Here is a 24,862-nt window from a genome sequence, read left to right as displayed (position 1 = left end):
AGGTAATCTTCGGTCCGGTCATCCCAGCAGAGTCCATTTTGGTGAGAACGACAACCGGATAAAAGCCTTCTGGGATCCTGGGTGTTGTTGAAAGTTGAGGAGGCCAGAGCGTTGGCACTCGCAATCAAACCTCTGATTTCTTCGGTCCGGATGCGGGAGGACAATACCAGGACTTTTTGAATCATACAACAGTCAGAGTCAAACTGATGTAAAAGTCATGAAATGTTGAAACTGTTCAATTGTTTTGTGTCGTATGTGTCATCTTGTTCAGCGTTCTGACTCAAGGCGTAGAATCGACGGCAGGGGTTTAAATGGCTACAAGGCAGCTGAGAAAAAAATCTGAATCACGGACGCAAGATGTTTAAAAGGAGTTGACAGAAAGATACCGTACCTGCCAGATCTGAGACGGAAATGAACGATCAAGGTATGGAAATCTAAGATGTCAAGAGTTAGGCTCTGCCCAATCAATACCACAGACCGGAAAGGTGCAGACAAAATGCCAGCCGTGACAGGCAAAGCATGGAACTAGGGCCGAGGCCCAATCTCGAGTCTATCTATCGGCATGAAGAAAGGGTAGTTCATCAAAGCGACGGTCTCCCTTTTTCGTTCGGCGTATATCGGGATATGTTTCTGGATATGGGAGGCGGATCAAGGGCGAAATATGATTGACATTGCGGCGTAATTTACGGAGTCTTGTACTTACTATGAGCAAGGTATTCGAGTTAAAGGGCGATTCATGCCAAGTATCTTGTCTTTCCGGAAGTGAACAACTGCAGCATTTCAGTGTGACACAAAAGTCTTGATGTGGAATTGGAATTTGGATCCGATGGGGTTGAAGAGAATGGAAGAATGGAAGACCTGACCTGGAGAGTGATTTGAGTGTCAGGCGGGCTAGAGAGAGACTCGCATGGGACGCTTATTATCCGTCTCTGGGTAGAAGGCCTCTTCTTCTGGTCTGTTTACCACTTCGTTCCGTCAGCATTAGCTACCTTAGTGCCGTTGCAGTGGCAGGCCACATATCGAAAGGAAACGACCCCATTCGCGAGCCACATCTCCGGTGCAGGGTTTGACATGTGTCGACTCCGCTGCCGCGCTTGCGCTTCCAACTCGTCCAGTACCGAATGCACGATCTCTCCATATCCGTCTTCCCTTTCTCCATCTCCATCTTTGTTTGGCCCCCGCCCGCCGTGCCGTGCGTGCGGAGAAGACCTGTTGACAATCCGATCCACTGGTTTTTGTTCGCTCGATTCTTCTTTCGTCAGATCACTCTGCATTGGTGGCAATCACAGCTTTGTTCGAACTGCCAGTGACTTCATGTGAGGGAGCTGATGTGATTGTCACTAATGCAAGGGGACGACTCTCCCAGCCTCTTCATTTTCAACCGCCGCTGTATTTGCCGTGAAAATCTAGGACTCGAAATCAATATTACAACGAACAGGGTTGCAAAACTTCAAAACTGCTCAAAAAGGAAAGTTGTAAAAAGAAAGAACGAAAGGAAACTCCGTAATCATCCGTATTCGTAAGACGGAGGAACTCATCACATGCACAATGTGGCAACCTCGATGTGCAACCCTCGAATCATCCATCACATTGTTTTTTACCGATTGGCGGTTCCTCAAATTCACGGTGGCTATTTGTGATGCGTGATGCGGAGAAGTAGTGGTAATGATTCCTCCAAGGCGAACCTGTCACAAGGTAGAGCATCTCATGCATGAGAGCCCTTGGGGGAAAATGCACGACACCCATTTACTGCTGCTGATGATGTATGTACGCGCACGCTGGAACCGCCCAATGAGAAAGTATTGGTGGTAAGCGTGTGATGATAAATCATGATGGTGTGAAGAACCTGAGGCTGATTGATAAAGGTCGACAGCCTTCCCTGATTTTCCAACTGTCAATGAGTCTTTGTCCGTTAACTCCATCCTCACAGCGGCACAGCTTGCGGAGTTTTGCCATTCAACTCTCCGGTTGTTGCTTTGTACGAGGCCTTGTTGTTACCTAAATACGTGCCACGCCGTATAATCGGAGGCCAGGCAACATACATTTCACCGAGTCGAGTATCCGTACCAAGGCCCCAAGGTTCAGAAACTGTCTTGTAACTACACTACTGTACTGTATTGTATGTTGTATGATTCGCCATCCATTCCAGCCTTGTTGACATACATAGAGCCCTAGCAACTAGTGGATATCGTCCTCGGCTGCGCTGCCTTGCGACAAGACAAGACCGACCAGGTTACTCACTGGCTGACGGCGCAACGACTCCAGGTGGTAGCCTACCGGTAGCTTCGAGTCATCGCCAGCCTCGCGTCGCACTTGTGTCAAGCAAGTGCTATTAAGGGCCAGGCTGACAGCCTTTTGCATGGATTACGAGGACCACATTCACAAGCTCCAGGCAAAACGGCGCCCCAAGTCCATCATCATCCTTGCTGGCCGCTCCGTTGCGTCAGCATCTCGTTCGTATTTCCGTATCCTCAGGAAAACTTTCCCATACCCTTACCCAGCCCAATACCCTAATTAATCTAAGTTACTTTAATATTCCAAAGTGTATCCAGGGGGTTGTATCCGTAACGGTCTACTGAGCGCCCTGGCCAGGCTTGAATCACACCGAGCGAGCTTTGGAGCTGGGCCCCCTGTTGGTTCGGTTGCCGCCAGCGCGCCTAGAAGCCCAAGGAGAAGGAAAAATTTTCACCGGAAGAGAATCGCGGGCATCCGGGCCTGCAACAAGACGTTGGGATTCTTTGGGATTTGGATCCAGGCCGTCAATCTCGCTTACTCCCCGCCGGTAAATTCAACTGGCTCGTCAGTGGGACACACGCCCTCTGTCTGGATATTCAAAGCCAATTTCTGGCCTGGCGAGTTCTGGCTGTTGCTCGCTGAATTTCGGAACAAGGGGAATTTGAGAAGTGAGAAAGAGGCGTGCGAGACGAGACATTGGTGTCAAGAGAAGCAAGCAATATTCGATCAGGGAGTCCGGTACTGCACTGAACCCCGCCTCCCGAAAAGTCCGCCAGGTAAATATTATTTACTCATTTTGTTCATTTTGAAGAAAACTTTTCTGTGGCCTTGTCTCGTTTTCCTTTTTGTCGGATCCGCACACTTTTCACTCATCCCAGCATTGTTTCTCCCTGCATTTGGTGGCTGGTTCAGTGTGATACAGGAGGAAACAAAAGGAACAAGAAAAAAGAAAAGAAACGAGGCTCTGGAGAAAAGGGGCAGTCGAATTGTGTGCGTTGTGTGCGAGTGCAGTGTCCCTCGTGTTGCTGCTTGTCTTGTTGTTGAGAGACAAAGAGGCACCAGTGCACTCAGTGCGCTGCTATATACACACCCTGGGACAATTACATGACACTCAGAGCTGAATTGGATTGGAAAGCAGTCAATCAAATTGGCCTGTCAACTTTTCATGCTCTCTTTTGCTCCTTTTCACTTGAAAGGCTGCCTCTTTGCCTACCTATCACAAGAATTACCTGTTATCATATCCTTCCCCCTATTCCTTGAATGTGCTTTTTCGCCCCTTGGTTCATGAACAAATTAGCTGACGACTGATTCAAGACTGAGTCATAGTTTGCGCCGCGTGAGAAGTCGTCGAGTTGGATCATAATTGATCAAACCCGAAAATACCAGTACCCAACCAAAAAAAGATAAAACTGAATTGGGTTGCGGACGCGGTAGGGCGTTTAAAAAGAAAAGCGACTGGACACAGCCATCCTTCCACAAAATTATCGGAAAACCCAGCAAAACTTGGCCGCATTGCAGCGTCTGGCCTTGCAGCGGTGGTCCTGGTAGAGACTGCGTCACCGTTTTGGTTCATTTCGCCAAACAAATCAAAGTTGAGGCCAGTGCGCGGCGCACGTTGACTCGACTGGTTGGAGAGAAATTGGCTGTGCGCACGTACAGTATGGGCTTTTTGACTAAGCGTTAAACTCTGTCTCTTCTTACACCCTGATTAGCAATACGACACGATACGATACGCTGCGGTGCTGTACTCGGTCGCAATCAATCAAGCAAGCAACACTGCCTCTTTCTGAGTCATATCAGTTCGAGGTGATTCTAGTACTCGCCAGCGACATCGAATAAACGCACGAGTTTGGACTGATTGACAGTCAAAAGAGCACAAAAGATTCTAAATTAATCACCAAAGACCTCACTCAGCATTGCGCAGCAGCACAGCACAGCACTACACAGCGCTGCAGTCACTGCAACCACTGGAATCAAGTTCAGCGGCGGGAAGAGTGCAAATGCGAAGCCTACATAACTAAGCCAGCTTGCACCCCTGTCTCGCTGTTGGAAGAGTCACTCAATTCTACCACACCCTCACAAAGCCTGCCTGCGGCTTTTCCACCCCCTGCCCCTATCTGATACCCCCTGTCCTCACTTTTTTTTTTTTTTACTCAACCCCCGGTCGGGCCCCTCCTCCCACTAGCGTCCTCCCCTGCCATCACCCGCTAAGGTAGTGTAGGCAGGTTTGGGAGTCGGTGCGGTGCGTGAGGTGTCCACACCCAGAGACACACACACAAATCTTAGAATATATATCTCTGTTGCTTCCCGCTCACCCTCCCTTCCTCCTCTCTTTCACGTATCTTGGCGCTTGCCAATCACTCTAAATCCCCAAACAAGTTCATCAAAACTTATTCAGCACGTCGTTGCATCGACGTCATCGCTCTTTTTTTCTCCGTCAATTACTCATCTGGCTTCTGGACACTCGAAGCGTCCAGCGTCTTCTCGAGACTACTACCAGGTTCTACGGGATCTGGTGCCTATACCTCCAAGTTGAGGAGAGATATAATACCCATTGGTCATGTTCGCCGTCGCAAAAGAATCTTCTAACCTCTTTTCCTCCGACTACATACCGAGGTGACGGGCCTACTTCCATCACCTCCCCTTGGGCGTCTCTTCCCCGGCGCATCTTGATCGTTGAATCTGCTTGCATGCAGTCTTGACATTCCTGACAAGCCAGCTCAACTTACTCACTAGAAAAATACCAACAAAAAAGACACGAGATCAACCTCCGATAATCCGCGAGCGAAACCACAACCCAACAACTGCGGGTGCTCGGGAGGAGAGCAGTTGTTTGAACCCTGGAAACAGCGGATGTCAGTTGGACATCGCCACACAATAACATGAGTTACAAATCTCCACGAACTCCTGGATCGACGCCGATCCACGACTACGACAGCGTCTACTCGAGGATGTCGTCCGCAACTCCCACCCCTTCCCCGAGGCCGACCTGGGCCGACTCAACTCCCAGGCGGCCAGCGACGCGAGCGGCTCATTCGCGATTCAACAGCTACTCTCAGGCTAGCGACTTCAGCCCTCGTCCTCCAAAGGACTCGCCTCGCTACAACAGCATTGGGCAATATAGCACGGCAGATGTGAGTCACAAAACTTCTTCGTCGCGCAGGCCTTCCGAGTCATCTCCGCGCTCCAAGCGCGACCGCCGATTCTCATTTACCTATGTCCGGGCTTCCACCCCATATGGAGAATCCGACGAGGACGAGATCATCGAGGCGCTGGGACATACATATGTGCTTCCCGCACAGTCCCGCTCCAAGATCAATCAGCACCGCAAATCCGCTTTCCTACCTCGAGACTTTGATGATGACCGGGGACGGTACACTAATTACGACGACTACCTGCAGGGTGCTACCACCGCCGCTGTCTACGATGACTACTACACACGAGAGCAGGCTTCTACTTTCCAGTCGCCTCAGCCTCAACCTCGACCTCCTACCAGTTTCGGCCACAGCCGTCGATCCTCCACCGCGGTCCCCCCTCCCCGGCCACAGACTGTCCGTCCCGCCAGCTCACACCGCAGCAAGCCCGCCTCCACTCCCTCTACTCCCAAGGCCACTGATGCCGATGCTCGCAAGCACCGCATTCCTGCTGGATACTCACTCAAGAACTGGGACCCTGCTGAAGAGCCCATCCTTCTCCTAGGTAGTGTCTTTGATGCCAACAGTCTCGGAAAGTGGATCTATGATTGGACCGTCTACCACCAAGGCCCTGCCACTCCTATCTCTGATATGGCTGGTGAGATGTGGCTGCTTCTCATTCAGCTCGCTGGTAAGGTCAAGCGGGCTGAGGAGACAGTTGGCCGCGTCCGCACCCCTGACAACCGTGACCTTGTTGAGGAGTTCATCGAGGCCGGTGAGCGCCTCACTGAGAAGCTCCGATCCCTCCTCAAGGCTTGTGAAGCCCCCATGCTCAAGGCTGCCAAGCGCAAGCAAGCTGGCCTCGGCAAGAATGCTGGTGTCGAGTTTGTTGAGACCCTCTTTGGACGTGACCGAGAGCTCGACAAGACGGAGAAGTTTATGCAAAACGTGAGGCTCTTCAACCTTCGCTTTGACGCCAACTGTGAAGAAATTCTCCGGAACCCTACCAAATAAACGGATCATCCATTGGACCCCTGGATTGTTTCTGTTGACCTACCATACCATACCTATACCTGAGGATCCTATGATACCGGCCAGTGACATTTACCAAAGCTCGCCGGACTGGATACCCATATCCGTTGTATACTACCACTATTACCCGGATCTCCTGGATACACACTCATACCCATCAAAAGGATTTCCATCTATCTTTTCTTTTAACGACATCTCTACCTCGTCCCAAGGAAGCGATTTCTTTTATTGACTTGGCAATCGAAACAAAGACACCAAGACTCATGGGGCGACCTGTACCACCAGCAATGCAAACGCGCGCGCGGAGGAGGGGATCGATATCGAGGGGGCTTCTTTTTCTTCCAATTCGAGATACCCAGTGTTTTTTCCGTTCGGAATGACGCGAGCAGTTGGCGAGGGGGAGCAAGCAAGCGAGTCATCTTTAGTGATGACAAGGAGTGACAGACTCCGATTTCTTTTTTTACTTTTTGTTTTCGGAGCTTGGATATTATTTTGTCTTTTGGGATCAGCGCGCGTTAGGATAACAAAAGTGATTGACACTTAGAACGGAAGGCTACTTACTACACGGTAATCTGGAGGATTTGACGTCTTTAGCATTCCTCATTGATGGATGGAAGCAATGTCCTCATGCATTAGAGCTATGAGGAGGGGTTGGGGGGGGCGTTATGGACTGGTTATACCACTTTCAAGATGGATACTTTTGATTTCGATTATTTTAATATTTAGGCAAAAAAATCGCAAACTATCTACACAATTATCTCTGCTCTTGGTGATGTCTCTGAAGCTGATGAAAGTGACTGGGGCACCTATTGTCCCTCCTTGCATGTACAGTACCGCATTTGGTGAATGAACTTCCTGATCCTGTTTCGACATGATTATCCCCTCTTGTTTCCGGTTTAACGAACCCCGCGTAAGAGCGAGAGGGGTACGAACGCAAATGGCTTGGTTTGAGGCACTTTACTTCTACAACATGGGTTAGTGAATGGACGATCCGGCATGAGGTCATGGCCAAGCAACCCCTGGACAACTAATGCGTCATGCAGTTTCAAGAGCCCTTGAATTGAAGCAACAGACATTTGCTTTACTTTTGTAGGATTGATTAACATGATGTGATGTAATTCTCTGGGATGTTCCAAGATTTGACGATGGACACCTGACCAGCGATCGTTACCGTAGACTAGAGGCTTTGTTTCAGCCAGTTTGCACGACTCACGTTAGGGGCTTGGGCACTGGAATGTGTGAAACTTTGTAAGAATGACTTGCAGGTGCTCGAAGTGGAGGGGGCTAAACGTTGGAATCAGTGGGTTTCAGATCATACAGTACTGTACGAAGGTGGAGATGCCGTTGAGAAATGGTGTTGGGGACTTTTTGGAATGAATCCTTTCCCTTGACTCGTAAAGTTGAGCTACCTAGCCTAGAAGGTTGAGGCGTTGGACGTACGTTGGTGGTTCCGGGAGTGCCGTATCTCGAGTTCTTGCTGGACAGTGAACTTTGTCATGTATGAAACCGTCACAATCAGCCATTTTCTACTTAGTCAAAGTTTCTTTCGTTGATTGAAGGGTGTTACTGAGAGGGGATTAGTTAACTTAGTGGTGGTGTGGGTGCAGCGAGCGGCTACAAGGCCAATGAGTGCGCAGGTGAATTACCTTGCTTTTCCTTTTTTCGCAGTTTTTACCACGTGTGGCATATGGTGGGTAGAGGAGGGGCTAGAGGGAAGAGAGGTTGGGGGCCAGATTGATATGCTGGATCTTGCATCTGAGAGGCACATGTGATCCAATGTGATGTGATAAGACGGAAGGGGGGTCTCGATTGAGGCCGCAGTGAGAGAAATATCCCATCCCAGAATAGAAATGTTTGCATGTTGGGGTTCTACAGAGCACATTTCTCTTTGAACAACCCCCAATTGTAACTGTAACTTCGATACCACACCACGATGTGATGCGATGTGATGTGTGTCCGGCAAAGGTCCCCCCTGTACTCCGTACGCCGGCGTCTAAGACGCCCGTCATCCCGTGAGGGAGGTTGGGGTTATCACAATGCGTGTAGCCGTGATTACACCCTGGGATGACAGGTGTGTAACACCCACGGGCTGGATTCATACCTAAGCTGCGAGGCTCAGCCTGCGGCAGGAATTAAGTAAGGTAACCCCGACAAAATATGCACAACGTAACGTAAGCAGTGCATACAAGGCTGAGCGTGCAGGAAATAATTATAGAATGCTAGGCTCAACCTCTTATATAGCAAGATATACCCTGTTGTAGAACTCGATGACACTTTTATGTCTCGGCCCAGTGCCGTGGGATGATTATGTGCGACATCAGCTGAAAAGGCTCCACGTTGCACCAAACGTTGCACCTGTCTGATTTGTTTGTTAGACGCAGCATGCTGTTGTAAGTGAGAAAGTCGGGACTATCCTGTGAGAGACGGACACGTTTGACGGGTGTGTCGATTGAGCTACATATACACGGGTAGATTCTTTCTCAGCCTTGCAACGCTGTGTTTTTGTCGACGGACACGAGCATGTCTCGTCTCAGACATGTGTGAGGCAGAGGTTAGATGAGCTTGGCTAGCACCTCGAGCGAGTTGATGCTGGGAGGTTGTAGCACAAGTGGCGCTGTTTGAGCTTCGTGTAAGTGAATGGCGAGTATCCCCTCTTTGTTGGCGGGCTCGATATCGCGCTCCTGCGAGTCGCCGATGTACACGATATCTTGCGGTGTGATCTTCAGATGATCAAGTACCTTGCCGAAGAGTCCATCGATCTTGGCCACACCGAAGAAGTTTGTGGTCGCTAGAAAGTCCATGTACTCCTCGATGCCTAAATCTCTCACTGCTCGCTGCTGTGCATCCTGCGGTCCTTCTGTAATCACTGCGATCTTTCTGCCGGACGCCTTGATCGCTTCAAGGAGAGAAACAGCTCCTGGTTTGAGTGTCAGGTTATCCACAAGAACTCGCTCGTAGTCTTCCAGCAGCTCATCGACACGATCGTGTCTCAATCCAAAATGACTCAGTGTGGCAACGAAGCGAGCGCGACGGTAGTCATATGAGGTCTTTCCATCGGTAAATTCATCAGCGGTTCCTTGCTTAAGAATGATTCCGTATTGGGCTTGCAGGTCTCGGAGTGTAGTTGATGGGTTTTCGCTGGCGATGCATGTGAGAACGCTTGTGGTTGCTTCGCGGCTGGCTTTGCGAAATTCATGGAGAGTATCGTCTAGGTCGAATCCGAACCAAGTCCTCGCCTGCAGGATATTATGTAGTTGATCCCCATCTTTCTCGGTGGTATAAGACATTGCAGTGATATTTTGTGGTATCACGAATAGATTATTGCGAGAGGTGAGTTGGACATTTACAACGCACGCATGAACGATCAGTCAAGACGTGATCACCAGGCATAGGCTTTATCCACTTAGGGCCCTGATTGCACATAACACGTCAATTAATTGACAGCCGTGCTTAACTCTGCCTCATATGTCCCCAACTACTTCAATGTTTGCTCTTCTCTGAGCACCCGTTGGACTGGCACCTGAACAGTAGACAAGTCTCGGGTAGGCAACTTTTAACGGCAAAGGTGATGTTTAACATTGAGTTAACATCATCCTCTTCAGAGTCTGTCCTGGATCATTTGGAGGTTTTACTTATAATACCAGAAGCTACCTTCAAATCTTTTACACTTTTTCAAGCTGATTGTTGTGGTATTCAATCTTGTCGATAAAAACTTATAAACTAGTTTCAACCAAGTTGTCGGCGACCCGATCATCAACTCACAACATTCCAAAGTGCTTATCAGTCAACTCGTAGTTGAGAAACAGCAGAATCCCTCTAGTACTCCAATTCTGACAACCTGTCAACATCTTAAAAACATCTTGTACGATTCACAACATTGCGGTTCACTTAAGATCGGATTCATGTAAATGCAGCGGTGATGACTAAGCGTGCAGTAGCTGGTCAAAATTCCCCATCACCTCATGTGAGAGGTTGGGTAGATCAGCTCAACCCGAGGTTCAATAAACAACAAGAACGACAACGATTACAACGCCTGGCAAGCCAACTAAGGTCAAACTAATACAGAGATACCTGGAACTGTTCTGAGTTATTGAAAGACTCACCACATCACAATGCACTATGTCAGATTTCTGGGGCCACCCAAGGTGATTAAGAACCGCCGCGGCACCCTGGTCCAGCTGCTCTTCACCATCACAACAGACCTTGGCGACTCATTCCTCTTCCCAGAGAGGTTTCTAGACCTACAAGTCGTTGCCATCGCCGCTTCACCCGAAGGAAGCTCAACATGGCTCCTTTCAGACCCTGGACATCTCGACTGGGAACCCGGCATGCGCGTCGCAAAGCCAGCATTGGAAATGCCCGTCGCTCTTGAACGGGCTCTTGAATCTGGAATGAGAGTCCATGTCTGTGTCCGGGCATCAGAGCCTGTTCACACCGCGGAGAGCATCCCCCGCATTCTGGCCTTGTCGGCTGAGAAGATGCGGTATCGGAAGGAAGCTGCAGAGAAGGGCGCTGTTATGCCAGCATGGGTGCCTTTAACCCTCACACCAGCAAACAATGCTGTGTCTATTCGGAGGCTCCAACTGAACGACACACCCGAGGGGCTGGGAACGATTGAGATTGAGGAGGAGATCGGTGAGAGCATTGCGCGTCACATATGGGATGGCGGCGTGATAGCGACGTGTGCACTTGCAGGTATCGAGACTGCTCCCGATAGCGAGTCTAGTCAAAACCCCTGCATGAGAACAATGAAGAATATCTTCAGCCGCCAGAAGTCGATCCGTGTGTTGGAATTGGGTTGCGGTGTGGGCATCTTGGGCATTGGGCTCGCCGCTGTGTACCCCCGACTGCAGCCTTCAGGTGGCGAATGCACTATTCTCATGACTGATCTACCAGAAGCCGAGGAGCGCGCGAGATCTAATATGAAGAGGTTGGAGAACTCTCATCTACGCTTCCAAGAGAACCCTGTTCGAATGCTCTACGAAAATCTTGACTGGGAGGAGGGCAGACAAGGTCGCTTTGGACCCGAGGTTCGATCTGGACCTTGGGATCTCGTGATGCTTAGCGACTGCACTTACAATGTCGACATGCTGCCAGCACTCGTTGAGACGCTCTCAGCCATCCATGCAGCAAATCTGACCTACTTTCCGGAAGGCGAACCATTTACTACGAAAGTCTTCCTAGCCACCAAGCCTCGCCACGAATCAGAAGACGTTCTGTTTGAGCTTATGGACAAGGAAAGTTGGTACAGCGTTCACAAGCAAGTCTTGCCGAAGCCTGTCCTTGGTGGTGTGCCTCAATCTGTCGAGCTTCATCTATTCGACAAATCAGGGCTCAGCGATGGCAGGGGTGAGATGAGGGGGGAGGACAAGAAAGAGGAAGATAAGGGAAAGAAGCACAAGGGAAAGAAAGAGAAGGAGAAGGAAAAGGAAGCACAGGACTAGGCTGAAGCTGCAAAGGGCCTCAGGCAATTCATCGCAAGGCGACCGCATTCCAAAACGTCGATAGCCAATTGTCCAAACAATGCGCTCACCGTCACACAGCAAAAAACACCTCACTAGGCTACTGCGACGACTTTTGCTTTGAGGCTCGACTCTGCAGACGATGATGGTGCCGAAAGGCTCACTGTCATTGGGGTTACCCCGCGTGTTGTGTAACGCCCTCCAGCCCTGATATTTCGAGGATTGGACACAGTGATTGGAAATGAACCAGTAGGAGGAATGGGCGGGGTGGAAGATGACTTGCTTAATTGACCGGTGTGGTGGTGTGCTGATGAGTTGTCCCTCAAGCCCACGAACGGACCATGAGGCTCTGCGATGGCCTCAAAATTGAGAATCCCCGATCGTGTATTTAGCGACGAGTTTAAAATGTCGACCATTTCTAGTCGATAAAAATTGATACTTCATTCTTCAGGCAATCATGGCAGATACAAAGGTCAAGGTCAATGGCCACACTAATGGCAATGGCACGGCTGAAAAGACAACCACCAAGAACACCAAGTTATGGCAACTCCTCGCTTTAGCAAAGGAAGTTTCCAAAGATGTCGGTTCAATCGAAGACTTTGAGAAGTCAGCTGAAGAGCGTGAAGCTCTCAAGCAAGAACTCGAAGCCAAACAGGGCGAGAACAAGCGTCTCCGCGAATTCAACGACAAGATCGTGCGAGAGTTCTCCGACCACAAAGCGCAAGCCAACGCAAAGACAGAAACACTCTTTGCAGAGTTTGAGCAGAAGTATAAGACTTATGAGTCTAACAAGGCAGCCGTTGAAGCCATGGAGAGAGAGGTCAAGGAAGCGAGGGAGAAACTTGCTGCTGCGGAGGTGAAGGAGGGTCAGGTTGAGAATTTGAAGCAGAACCTGGCGGCTGCTGAGGCGCATTTGAAGAGCCACGCCTCTGAGATTAGAGAGATGAATGCGGAGTGCGAGTTGCAGAAATCGCAGATGGAGGCTAATATCGAGGAGTTGAAGGGGTGTAAGGAGAAGTTGACGCAGGCGCAGAGTGATCTTGGGGAGGGCATTTTGCGAGACTTTGGGACTGAGGAGGTCAAGAAGCTGTGAGTAATTTATTCACGTGAAATGGATTGAACTAACAAGAACAGGCGATCTGATCTCCAGGAGTTGTCGAAGAAGGTTCACGACTTTGTCAATGAGTATTTCAACGACCACGATGGTGCACAGGTAGGTCTCTGCGTTTGCTCTCTCTGAATTATACTGACTATTACTAGGACTCTGCGAGCGAGATCCAAGAACTCCACGCGCGCTTCCCCAAGATCCCACTCTCAACTCGCACTACCAAAGCAAGTGCCAAGATGCGCTGCGCTGTCGCTGACGCTGTCATCGCGGAAACACTCCTCTCTTATGTCTTTGTCCCCTTCTACGTCGCCAGTGACATGAGGGCTTCTGCTTCCAGCATGCTTGAATTCTTTAGAGGGGATGAGCGCCGAGAAACAGTGTATCGATCTCAAATCCTCGGGTCCCTCTCTGATTCTGAGAAAACTGAGACGGTCCAAGAGGACATTGTGCGCAAGGCGAGTAACGAGGTGCGAAGTACACTGCACCCGCTCGTCGTGGCGTACAAACAGACTGGCTTCTACAATGCTGTCCCGACGCTGTTCAGACAGGCCGTTACCCTCTGGGCTGATACGCAGCGCTCTCGCGACATGATCACCGCAGAGATGCCCGATGAAGAAGATTCCCGAGGTGCCCGCCAGTATGATGACTACGACGTCGGCAACGCGCGCAAGACAAAGGGAACTCCCAAGCCGACGGTCCTTGCGACTCTGTTCCCGCAGTTCGTCTGCCGCGATGAAGTCATCGCCGAGGGCGTGGTTCTTAGATCTGATCAAGCTGCTGTTCTTGAGGCGCTTGAGGAGGCAAAGGATAACGGAGGAGCGAATGGTGATGCGAAGAAGAAGCCGGGCACGCGAAGGAGATCTTCTGCGGAACCAAAGTCTCCGCTGCGCAAGTGACTCTCACGATTGTTTTGTATACGAAAGGAGGAGGAGGTGATTGATGTTTGGGTTTGAGATGATTGTACGTGGTAGGGAACACGAGGAAGTCGGGATTGCATAGTTATGTTTGACTTTGGTGCATTTTGGATGTAAATAGTAAGAAAAAGAAAAGGGAATAAAAAGTTGCGATAATTGTTTATTATTTTAGCCGTGATTTTGGTACAAACAACCAATATCGCAGCTTATCAGCGCAAGGAATGGTGAACACCTGGACTTGAACTTTGGGCAAGGTCTTCTTCTGTTCCCCCAAGGACCTTTACTGTAGAACCGTCTTCATTTAGGTCATAAGCTGTCGCGCTTGAATTCCTAGGTCACTTGGGTCGTTTCTCCAGATGAGGTCGGTACTATTGATAATCTGAACCTCTCTCCGCCCGCCGCCGACGTAGACTATTCCCTACTCAAATATGAACAAATGCTCCTCATCGTCATCTTTTTCACAGTAGCCGGTCCAATCCTCCATTCGTTCGTCGTTGTCTTTGGCAGTCTGCGCGGTACCTTGGTTATGACCAGTAGGGCCTTGCTGATCTTCTGCTGATCCTTTACAGCCTTCTGCAGTTCAGTTATAGTCTCCTGCAGTTCAATAACCTTTGTCGCCACTTGGGTCAGAAGGTGTCGTGCATGCTGCCCATGATCAACTGGGTGATTTCGCCAGGTAAGATCCGTGCCGATGTTGCCACCGTAGCGTTGCTCCATAGCTTGTTTGATGCCAGCTCCGATCGCGCTGCTCCCGAGCTTTTCGAGTCTGTATATGCCTACTAGAATGAACCAATTCTCGTAGGTGATGTTGTACCACCAAGGTCCCTTGACCTGCTTGTTCCATATCTTTTCAGCCAGCGCACAATTTAAATCCCTTAACGAGGAACAATTGGAGGGCGAGTCTGGTGCCAGCAGCTGCGGTTTTGATACGATGCTTAGTTCGACAACTCTTGTTGTGATGAAAAGCACCTTGTTTTAGGAGACTGACAATGTAATCTCGTACCTTTGTAGGCAAGCCAGGGGCATTCTCCTTGAACTTCTCGACGATGCGAATCGCAGCCTGTTTGTTGGTATCCTTCAATCCTTCAGAATCCCCATGGACAGGTCGTCAACAGTCAGACTGTTTCCAGGGTCATCGCTGAGGATCATGACATCGCCTTCATCAACTACCTCGACGGCGGTAATTTGTGTCGCCTTCGGCTCGGGGTCAGCAATTTCGTTGCTTTGCTACGGTTTATCAGTAAGTTTTTAGTATGCTACTGTCGTGGGATTTGGACACTCACACAGCGCAATGCAGAATTGTATGTGATCTTGCAAAAGTGAGTGTGAAATTGGAAAGCCGGTCTTCCCGCACAAATGGGATAAGTGCTCAGAGAGAATGAGGCTATTGGCGGGCATTTATGATTGTGCTGATTGCTGATATCAAGGTCCAGGAGTTGTTGCCGCGGGAGAGTTGTGGTTTTGATGTTTGCGTACCAGCTTGATTCCACCCCATTCATATCGTCATTACCTATGCAATAGAATCTGTTTTATTTAGATTGCGTGAGGTGTGCGTTCCATTGTGTTCCAAAAAGCTCTCTTAATTCACAAACCGTAGCTATTGTGCACTCCTAACAGCTGTTGACAGCTGCCTGCACCAGCAAACATCCCTGGGCTTTCTACCTAAGTACTTACCTAGGTACATAAACCATACGCCATCTCACACCTTTGGAATTTCTGGATTCTTCTTTTATTTATCTTTCTTATCTTCCTTTCTATTTTCATTCTCTATACACCCCTAACACATCTGATAGCGGTGACTAAGGAGGGCGTGCACTAGTAAATATTATACACTATCTTATATCTTTAGAACTTTCTTGATTCTGCCTTTCTCCCCTTCATCATCCCACTTTCTCTTCTCACACTCCTCAAATTTACCCGCATCAGTCAATGCCCAACATGTCTGACGGCGGTGACCACACCAAAACCCAGGCCCAGACTCGTTCCCGGACCAGATCCGTCCAAATCAATCCGCATCGATCTACTCGAGATGCCTGAAGGAGGCCCTCCGTCCACGCCATCTAAGAGAGCGTGAGCTCGCGCTCTCGAGGAGCAGGGAATTCACCAAGGCGTAGAATTCCAGAGTGCGCTACCTTGCGTTTAATGTTTTAAGGCTGCCCTCTCTGTGGCGTCAACAAGCATCGCAGCTCATCCTGAGCACTGCATCGATGTGCCAACATTCGACTGCAAGTTTCCCTTCATCAACTCGAAGAAGTGCAAGGCCTGCGAGGAGAATATGTGCAATCGGCATGTAACTTGAACTCAATTCAAAGATATTTATACTAACTGGGTTTATTAGCATCCCCGCCATGATGAATGGTAGCTACATGGATATCATATCCATTTTCAAGGCCATTAGTGGCATGCTGGAGCAAGGGGCGGATCGCTTCAAAGACGCCCATAAACTCGGTATCTTCAAAGCAACCGTGCCAGACTCGACGGAATCGAATTCCACCAAGTCCAACTCGACTACCTTGGTCCAGCTCGGTCAACGCTTCCGAGTCCTTGTCAACACTGACGCTCTTACGCACAATGATATTGTATGAACTTAGGGCCTGTCATGATGAAATTAGGGGCTCTTATGATGAGTTTAGGATATGATTTACTTCTATACTCTGCTTCTATCTATCTTCTCTTGGGCCATTACTTAGACAAGCCTAATACCGCTGCAAGCGTCGTAACACTTGACAGGCTATTCAATTGCAACTCCGAGGCGCTCCCAACGGCGTAGGATGTTCGAACTAGAACGAATCATCTCTCTGTTGTGATAATGTTTCCTACATCTGTCCAACGACATAAAAGCCATCACGTGACGCATACGTTTTATTCGTGCTGCAACCAACATCCATGGTTGCATAAGCCTTGTTAACGTGCGTTGGTTTACCGACAATTAGCTACCTTACGCATGCCAATTCTACCACCGCAATATCAGAGCTTTAACTTGGTTGGAGACCACTCCTACCTGTCTGTCAACTTGAGCCCAGAATTTACTCCTATACAATGCCCAACAATGGCCTTATGATTGTCTCGTCAGAGGCTGAGCTCAAAGACGTGTTGGACCAACTCCGTGAGCGGGAGGATGCTCTAATCCACAAGCTTGATGCCCCAATGAAGGGCAATAGAGAATTTGATCGGCATCTTGGCCGACTGGATAGTCTCCATGGAGACTTGGATATGCAGCTCATCGCAACTCAATACATCCATAGCGCAATGCTATCTACCGCTGGCGATACTGCTGAGCGGCTATCTACCATGATACGCGCGCTAGGTACGGAGAAGAGAAGGGTCGAGGCTACACTCATTGTCATAGAGCAAGTCATGGAGCTTAAGGCGTCTATAGCTGGCCTTATAGGCAGCATGGGTGCTCCTCAGGACTGGGAGGCTGCCTCTAACTACCTCTCCCGCGCATCTAATATACCTGAGGATATTGTTCGCGGGGAATTCGCTCTAGCCGTTGTCTCGAGCATTGAGGCCCCAGATCCCCCATGGACTACAATCCAGAATGCTCGCAAGAGCCTCTGTGCTCTATTCTTGAGGGAATTCAACGCCGCTAGCGAGCAAGGGGACGGTGCAAAGGTTGCACGATTCTTCAAACTATTTCCAGTTATCGGAGGTGGTGCGGAGGAAACGGGGCTGGAAGCCTATGGACGATATATCTGCCAAGGTATGGCGGAGGTTACCCGATCAGCTCTCGATGGGCCGTGCAAGGAACGTGACAGACAGAACGATTTGTTCTACGCAAATAAACTAACACAGATATTTGAGCACATTGCGCAAATCGCCGACAGCCACAGTGATCTGATAGAGAGGCACTACGGCGCTGATAAGGTCGTGAGGGTCATTGGAAGACTTCAGAAAGAGGTTGACGTGCAGGGCGGAATTATCTTGGATTTGTGGGACGATGAGCGGGCGGTCAACAGGACGATGGCTGACATTAAGAGTTATCCTTTCTTCTTTCTCTCGAAAAGCATGATGCCAGTTCAGAGAGGCCTCAACTTTGCACTGCGAGGCAACGAGCTGAAGAAAGATGACTTTGACTTGGATGTGAAGAAAGTCGAGGGGCTCTTTGGACAAATGACAACAATGCTAAGGAACTGGTCGCTTTACAAACGATTTATTGCAAATAAATGCAAGGTAGGAAGTATGTCCATATATACTATAATTTACTGACCACCAGCATTAGGGTGTTCTCGACCAAGAAGAAACACTACCGCTTCCGGAATTTCTCGAACAGTGTAATCTCAATAAGAAGATATCAGAGAAGCTCATCGAGCCATATAAACTTACGGCAACATTTCTCTTCCGGAAGTCAGTGGAAAAAGCTTTTGAGATGGATACTGCACCAAGTGGTCTCTCACTATCGAAGTCACACGATGGCAGTCCACCTTTCATTCTGCAAGCCGTAGACGACATAATGTACGTAGTGGACAATTTACTACAGCATGTATTGTCTACGGGAGATATAGAGGCGGCAGTCTCTGTCACTTTGGCTATCAGCAGAGTCCTCGAATCGGATTTCATCGCGATCATCCATAGGCGCATGAAAGATGAGTGCTATCCCAAAGCACCGGCTCAGGGCAGGTTTCCACAGGAAGAAAAGATCATCAGTTTCATGATTTTGATGAACACTCTCGACATGGCAAAAGAGTATTTGAGCCGTGTTTTAAGCTCTAGAGGGGGCATATCAGAAACTCGACCTGTCGATATGGCCCCATTTACACAAACACTCAAAGACTCCTTCCCATTTGGCAGAGATGCCGAGCTGGTTGCGAATGGACTTCAGAGGCTGAAAAACGCGCTATGTACTAAAGCTACAGAGCTTTTGAACGACGGCACCCGTGTACTGTTTGATGATATTTTGTGGCCCCGGATCAGCCTGATCCTCACAACCTCTTTCCAAGACGCGGTTTACGATGTGTTGGAAGGAGAGTCCCTGGATGAAGAGGATGCCGATGGAGAGACAATGCGGCAAGTGCCGTTGCGCTTCGAGAGCGGGTGGTTAGCCTTGACACAGCCACTGAAGCATGTCATGACGCCAAGGACATACACAGCGTTGGCCAGGTTAGCAGCTAACAAACTGGCAAGGGTGTTAGAGAAGCGTGCTTGGAGTTCCTCTAGCCGTGTGACTGCACTTGGTGGTTTGCGGTTAGAGTCGGACTTCTCTGGTATTATTAGCGTCATCACGAAGGACAACTACACCCTTCGCGAACCGTTTGCCCGATTGCAAGAGATTCTTGCAGTTGCAAACACGGAAGATGATGAATGGGATGAGGTTGAATCAGGGAATGACTCGTCCAGGCAAGAAAGTAGCAGGTTACTCAGTGACGAGGACGTGGCCAAGGCGCGCAAGATCGTGAGAAGATAATCGGCTGTAGCAATTGGTCAGTCATTATGGTATAATGTCTAAGTTGCTAGCTAGATGTGTTATTTACAGTTGAGGCTCGTGGCTGAGAGCTAAAATCAGCAGACAGAACTTAGTGAGAAGATAATCACTATGCCAATAAACATAGCAAGTTTGTCAACTGGACGATGTTCCAATGCGGAGCATCTCATGAGTGGCATCGAGGTCAGATATCGTTGGCCTCAACCTTCGTATGAGATGAGTCCTAAACTAGGTAGTCTAAATTCACACCTAGGAGCCTAAGGTTGGCAAATCTAATTCAAGACCAGAAAACCTAAAGTGAGTATAAAGTTATGTATTAAATGAGGCAACTGGTGTTCCTCTCTATGTATTGTTCTATGGTCAACTTTTCGTTCCCGTCACATATCCTGCAAAACCCATCGCATCGTCTATAATTAACTTCTTTACTCCTTAGCGGCGGTTGAAGTTGAGGAAGCGGCTCTGAAATAAAAGTTAGTGAGGTTCTCAAGGATGTCCCCAAATACCTAGGATAACTTACCGCCAAAATAATGATTATTAAGTTACTTGCGATGAAGCAAGCAAAGATACCCAAATCTCTCCAACGATTGTTGAAGGAGAGATCAAAGGTACTGTAAAACTCGTCGCCCACCTTGTACGCGCAATACTCGCAGTCCCTTGTGTCGTCATTGACAAGATAGCCACGACCGCCATTGGCGAAGAAGGGCTCCATGTACTCTCCACAAGTACTGTTAGAAGGCGAAGTGAAGCGGTTGAGTTCGCTTTGCTTGCAGACAACCTCAACCCCGTGGAGGGCAGTTGTGACCATTGAACTGATCAGACGGGTGAAGGGGTCCAGTTGGTACATCCAGGCACGCCAGAAGCCAGGAATTTGAGGCTTGGGGATCGTAACACCACAGAACAAGGCGAAGTTGATGATGATGAATGGATCAAATTGTGCTGAGATGAAGGGCGAGGGGGTGATACTGGCGAGAGCCTGTCCAAGAGTGACTGAGAACAGCTCGGTGATCAGAATGATGAAGAACTGGAATCCTGCTCGAGAAGGCTCAGTCTGAAATCCGGGCATGAAGTAAATTGGGAGATCTGAGATGTGTGAGTAATGGCTCAATTGGATTGTTGGTGTTGAGAACTTACAGAAAGCTACGGCACACATAATCGAGTAGGGCAGTTCAGCCAGGACAACCGATGAGGAGAAGACGAAGGGCGAGTACATCTTTGAAGACTGCTCTCTGAAGAAGAGAGCTCGCTTGATATGGAACATGACTTCGACTTGTGTGATGATAAGAGCGGGCAGAACTGTAACTTGGAACATGATGAAGACTCGGTTCTGCAGTGATGAACGAGAGTTATCAAGGTTCAAGTACATCAGACCAGTGACTAAGAAGAGGTTAGCTAAACTTGGACATTTCAGGGTAGATTTAGGCCAAAACTTACTAAGGGCGACAGCGACGTGGCTGAAGATTCGAGTGAAGATGTAGTCAGGGGATCGCCAGAAAGACAGGAACATGCGCTTGCAAACAACCATCATCTGATGCTGGAACGGAGAAGCATATTCCTTCTCCAGCTCAGGATCGTTGACAGTGACCGCGGCACCAGCAGCCTGACGCTCGCGCTTCAGACGAATGATGGTCTCCTTAACATCAGCAAACTCAGCACTATCCTCCCAGATATCGGCCCAGTCACGGTCTCCAACACGGGGAGTGCTTCCAGCACCGATAGCTTCAAGCATATACTCAGCAACGTTATCAGTAGGACCGGCCTCGGCACCGTGGCTCTTGAGATAGCTTCGCAGAACGTGAGCATCCTTGCCAATATCGCCAAAGTAAACGGTGCGACCACCACGCTGGAGCAGAAGAAGACGATCGAAGTTCTCGAACAAAGCGGCGTTGGGTTGATGGATAGTGCAAAGAATGGCCTGGCCTGAAGCAGCGAGCTTCTTGAGGAAGCGGACGATGTTGAAGGCACTCTGACTGTCAAGACCGGAAGTAGGCTCGTCGAGGAAAAGCATCAGCTCAGGCTTGGCTGCGAGCTCGACACCAATAGTGACACGCTTTCGCTGTTCGACAGTAAGACCGAATTCAGGGGTTCCAATGATAGCGTCGGCGATAGACTCCATCTCGAGAAGGGAGATGATCTCTTCGACATAGGCGTAGCGCTCTTCCATAGGCACGTGGACTGGCTGTCGGAGTTCGGCAGAGAAACGGAAGGCTTCGCGGACTGTCTGAGTAGGCTCGTGAACATCGAGCTGTTCGGCATATGAAGTAGATCGCTGGAAGGTCTTGCCTGGCTTCATAGCGTCGATGAGGATATCTCCAGAAATAACACCAATGTTCTTGCGAGCTGCGAGGACATCCAGAAGGGTAGTCTTTCCGGCACCAGAGGCACCCATCAGAGCGGTAAGCTCACCTGGGCGAACATAACCAAAAACGTTGTTGAGAAGTCGGCGTTCGCCTCCTGGCACGGGGACATCATAGTTGAGGTTCTCCCAAGTGAGTACCCTCTCAGACTTGATAGTGATTTCGGATCCCTCTTCGTTGGACTTGTCCTTGGTGCGAGCATCCTTCTTAGCCACGAGTTTCTCATTGAGAGCCTTTCTCTCCTTGTTGGGCTTAGCATACACCTTGGCAGCGTTTCCTCCCATGCCAAAGTTGACGAATTCTCCGAGGACGACGTTGAGGATCAGGAAGAAGACGATAAGAGACATTACAATACCCCAGTTCCTCCACAGATCTCCTACATGGTACGAGAAGCCTTGAGCAACGTAGTCGCTGCCAGAAACGAGGGTGGTACCAGCTTTTGAGCCAGCAAGCGTGCAGACTTGGTGGTTAATATCGGTGTATTCGGGACCAGCTGGGATCAGACTGTCTGCCGTGCAAGTCATTTCCAGGGATTTGAACTCATTCATCATCATTGCCGAGAAGCTCAGTCCAAGGGGATTGATCCAGAAGATCCATCGGAGCCAAACCTGCTCTTGTTCATATTGGATGATGTAGCCTGACGTGACTACGAACAATGTAATTACCTGGGCATGGTTAGCAATTGAACGTTTTCCAAGCCTCTTGTTTCATATGTTCCGCCTGGTGTAAGTGATAATAGATAGGAGATTCAAGATCAACTTACCACGACGGCAAACTTAGTAGCCTGATCAAAACCCGGCGAAATGCAACCGATGATTCTGAAGAAGAGAGTCATCGCAATATTTCCCGATAGAATCATGAGCTAACGTGTCAAAATGAGTTAGTTTATGTCTCAATATCCAATACCACTGGGGGAATATACTAACATAGAATGTAAAGAAGGAACCGGCGTCTCGGACGAGATTGGTCATGAAGTACACGATAATACTGAAGACCAAGATCTGCGAGGCCGCAAAAACCTGGTCGACGAAGATCTGAGCAATCCATAAAGCTGAGGGTCGATGGAACGCATATGCCTTGTGCTTGTTCACAATCGTTCTTCCTGTCATGGTTGATGCCAACTCTGAGAAGGCTTGGAACGCGTTGAATAGGAGGGCGACAAAGAGCAGACCTCCCTTGCTGAATGCACTGGCTGAAGTCTTTCCGAGATTGAGGTAGAGAGTTCCGAGGACAATGGCGATAACGATGCTGCGGAACCATCCAACAAAGAGGTTGAATCGATCCTGCAGCTTAAGAGTGAACTGACGCTTCATAAGGGCCCAAACCTGCAGATGGAAGCCAACTTGGTAGACCGAACGCTTGGATGTTCCACGCTTTCCCTCCTTCACAGCGAGCTGGAAATTGTTATGCGTTTCCTCTTCGGATGCGAGAGAAGCCTTGTACTCAGCCATCTCAGCTTCCAAGGACTTGAAGGCATCGGATTTCTTGAAGGCCTGCTCAAGAGTCTCAGGGTCATGAGGGGTGTTTTCCTCGGAGCGGCCCGGGGCGTATTCTCTCTCGAAGGCGTCCGTGCAGCCGGTCAGGTAGTCGGCACTGGTCTGACGGGGACGGGGGGCGAAACCGAGGGTCTCGAAGTAGTTACGGGCAGAGGCAGCGGGACCGAAGTAGACCTCCTTACCGCCGTCGATAACCATGACTTTATCGAAAAGGTTGTAGATGTTCTCGGAAGCCTGATACAAGGAGACGAAAGTGGTGGTCTTGTACAGGTTGGTCTGGATTCGCAGGGACTTCGCAAAGTCGAGAGCAGTACTGGCGTCGAGACCTCGAGTGGAGTTATCCCAAGAGAAGACAGCACCACTGCAGATCATAGCCTCTGCGATACTGACTCGCTTTCTCTCACCACCACTGACTCCGCGGACGAAATGGTCACCAACGATGGTGTGGCGGGTATGCTCAATGTTGAACATCTTGAGAAGCGTGGTGATAACACTTTCCTTAAACTCCTGCTTCGACATGTTTCCAGGTCTCAACTTTGGCATCTTCGTATCAAGAGCAAAGCCAAGCGTCTGCTCAACAGTAAGGGTAGGGTGGTGAATGTCGTCTTCGGCAGAGTAAACAGCTTCGCCACGGTACTGGTCGAATTCGGTGTTCTTCCATTTTCCGTACAGAACCTCGCCCTCAACTGCAGTGTAGCCCCAGCGCTGGTTGGCGATGGTCTTGAGGAAGGTGGTGCATCCTGAGCCGGGTTTACCTAGAACGAGAACCATCTCGCCAGGCTTGCAAACACCCTTGAACTTGTCGAGAAGGGCGACCTGCTCGGGCTTGGGTCCGAGACCGAGCATTCGAATAACAGGGGTGATGACATCGAAGAAGTTGACGAAAGCATCGGGGAATGTAGGCACAAAATTGGACATGCCACCATAGCCCTTGACGGTCAGGTCATCCCAATAGACACCAATGTGCTTGGACTTGATGCCAACCTCCTTCTCACGATCAAGACCGCCGCGAAGAGCAGCTTCAAGATCAAAGATGGACTCAACCTCATTGTCTTCAGCATGAGCATTCTTCTCAGGATCGCCAGCGCTGGCTCTGCTCTTTCTCCTACTGGCTCTTGAAACGCCAGTGAACTCTCTCTGAAGCTCTGCGAACTCAGCCTCAGCTTGCTCAATAGATACGCCACCGTTGTTTTGCTCAGCAGGGCCGTGGCGTGTCGAGTCGGTATCGATAGAGTTGCGATAAGCAGGATCAGCCTGCTCAGTGTGATGGTTGGCAGCAATAGCCTCCTCGGCCTTTCCAATGTCCTTTTCCGCCATGGTGACTTATATCGGTTGGGTCGTGCGTGTAAGTGGTTTTAACTGGGAGCCCAAAGTCACCCGTCGCGAAAAGGAGTAATACACTGAGATGAACTCAGTTGAAAAGGCGTATTAATTAGAAGAATTATAGGAATAAAGAATGATTATTGTAATAAGTTATATGATACAGCAGCCAATGTGTTGATCACAGGCTCGCCGTTGATCAAACAAGAGAGAAGAGGGCGCATGGGAAAAAGATGCCGACATCCCGCACTATAAGTCAACAAAGGTGCAGCCATAAAAGTTAAAATGGGTCTGCATCTCCTTTGGAACAATTTGATCCGGCATTACCAATCAACAATACGAAGCGTCCGTTGAAAATGTCCGTCGGTAGGGGCAGGGGTAAAGT

At 49.4% G+C, this 24,862-nt stretch overlaps 8 protein-coding genes across 8 annotated transcripts; 5 read left to right on the top strand and 3 right to left on the bottom strand.

Annotated features, from left to right (window-relative positions):
- Positions 1-5,117: 5,117 nt before the first annotated feature.
- Positions 5,118-6,383, top strand: FSUBG_2453 (vegetative cell wall gp1; the record flags this gene model as incomplete). The annotated part of the gene is made up of 1 exon (XM_036680227.1): positions 5,118-6,383. The coding sequence occupies one exon, from the start codon at positions 5,118-5,120 to the stop codon at positions 6,381-6,383; it is 1,266 nt and encodes a 421-aa protein (XP_036541971.1).
- Positions 6,384-8,953: 2,570 nt separating this feature from the next.
- Positions 8,954-9,688, bottom strand: FSUBG_2452 (hydrolase-the HAD superfamily; the record flags this gene model as incomplete). The annotated part of the gene is made up of 1 exon (XM_036680226.1): positions 8,954-9,688. One exon carries the CDS (start codon positions 9,686-9,688, stop codon positions 8,954-8,956), a length of 735 nt encoding a protein of 244 aa, XP_036541970.1.
- Positions 9,689-10,513: 825 nt separating this feature from the next.
- On the top strand, positions 10,514-11,845 carry FSUBG_2451 (UPF0665 family c; the record flags this gene model as incomplete). The annotated part of the gene is made up of 1 exon (XM_036680225.1): positions 10,514-11,845. The coding sequence occupies one exon, from the start codon at positions 10,514-10,516 to the stop codon at positions 11,843-11,845; it is 1,332 nt and encodes a 443-aa protein (XP_036541969.1).
- A 475-nt stretch (positions 11,846-12,320) lies between these two features.
- FSUBG_2450 (rna polymerase) lies at positions 12,321-13,867 on the top strand (the record flags this gene model as incomplete). Its single annotated transcript, XM_036680224.1, has 3 exons — positions 12,321-12,952; positions 12,998-13,076; positions 13,124-13,867. The coding sequence occupies 3 exons, from the start codon at positions 12,321-12,323 to the stop codon at positions 13,865-13,867; spliced, it is 1,455 nt and encodes a 484-aa protein (XP_036541968.1).
- A 429-nt stretch (positions 13,868-14,296) lies between these two features.
- FSUBG_2449 (uncharacterized protein) lies at positions 14,297-15,384 on the bottom strand (the record flags this gene model as incomplete). The annotated part of the gene is made up of 4 exons (XM_036680222.1): positions 14,297-14,731; positions 14,889-14,945; positions 14,999-15,107; positions 15,362-15,384. 4 exons carry the CDS (start codon positions 15,382-15,384, stop codon positions 14,297-14,299), a joined length of 624 nt encoding a protein of 207 aa, XP_036541967.1.
- A 530-nt stretch (positions 15,385-15,914) lies between these two features.
- On the top strand, positions 15,915-16,575 carry FSUBG_2448 (uncharacterized protein; the record flags this gene model as incomplete). Its single annotated transcript, XM_036680221.1, has 3 exons — positions 15,915-15,955; positions 16,224-16,464; positions 16,519-16,575. The coding sequence occupies 3 exons, from the start codon at positions 15,915-15,917 to the stop codon at positions 16,573-16,575; spliced, it is 339 nt and encodes a 112-aa protein (XP_036541966.1).
- Positions 16,576-16,924: 349 nt separating this feature from the next.
- Positions 16,925-19,289, top strand: FSUBG_2447 (conserved oligomeric golgi complex component 4; the record flags this gene model as incomplete). The annotated part of the gene is made up of 2 exons (XM_036680220.1): positions 16,925-18,058; positions 18,108-19,289. The coding sequence occupies 2 exons, from the start codon at positions 16,925-16,927 to the stop codon at positions 19,287-19,289; spliced, it is 2,316 nt and encodes a 771-aa protein (XP_036541965.1).
- A 447-nt stretch (positions 19,290-19,736) lies between these two features.
- Positions 19,737-24,474, bottom strand: FSUBG_2446 (ABC1 transport; the record flags this gene model as incomplete). Its single annotated transcript, XM_036680219.1, has 6 exons — positions 19,737-19,766; positions 19,825-20,387; positions 20,439-20,681; positions 20,739-22,326; positions 22,425-22,523; positions 22,588-24,474. The coding sequence occupies 6 exons, from the start codon at positions 24,472-24,474 to the stop codon at positions 19,737-19,739; spliced, it is 4,410 nt and encodes a 1,469-aa protein (XP_036541964.1).
- Between the last annotated feature and the right edge of the window lie 388 nt (positions 24,475-24,862).

The sequence above is a fragment of the Fusarium subglutinans genome (genome assembly GCF_013396075.1).
Source record: "Fusarium subglutinans strain NRRL 66333 chromosome Unknown NRRL66333_c0000021, whole genome shotgun sequence".
NCBI lineage: Eukaryota > Fungi > Ascomycota > Sordariomycetes > Hypocreales > Nectriaceae > Fusarium > Fusarium subglutinans.
Note: the sequence above shows the minus strand (reverse complement) of the source record. Positions and strands in the feature narration are given on the sequence as shown.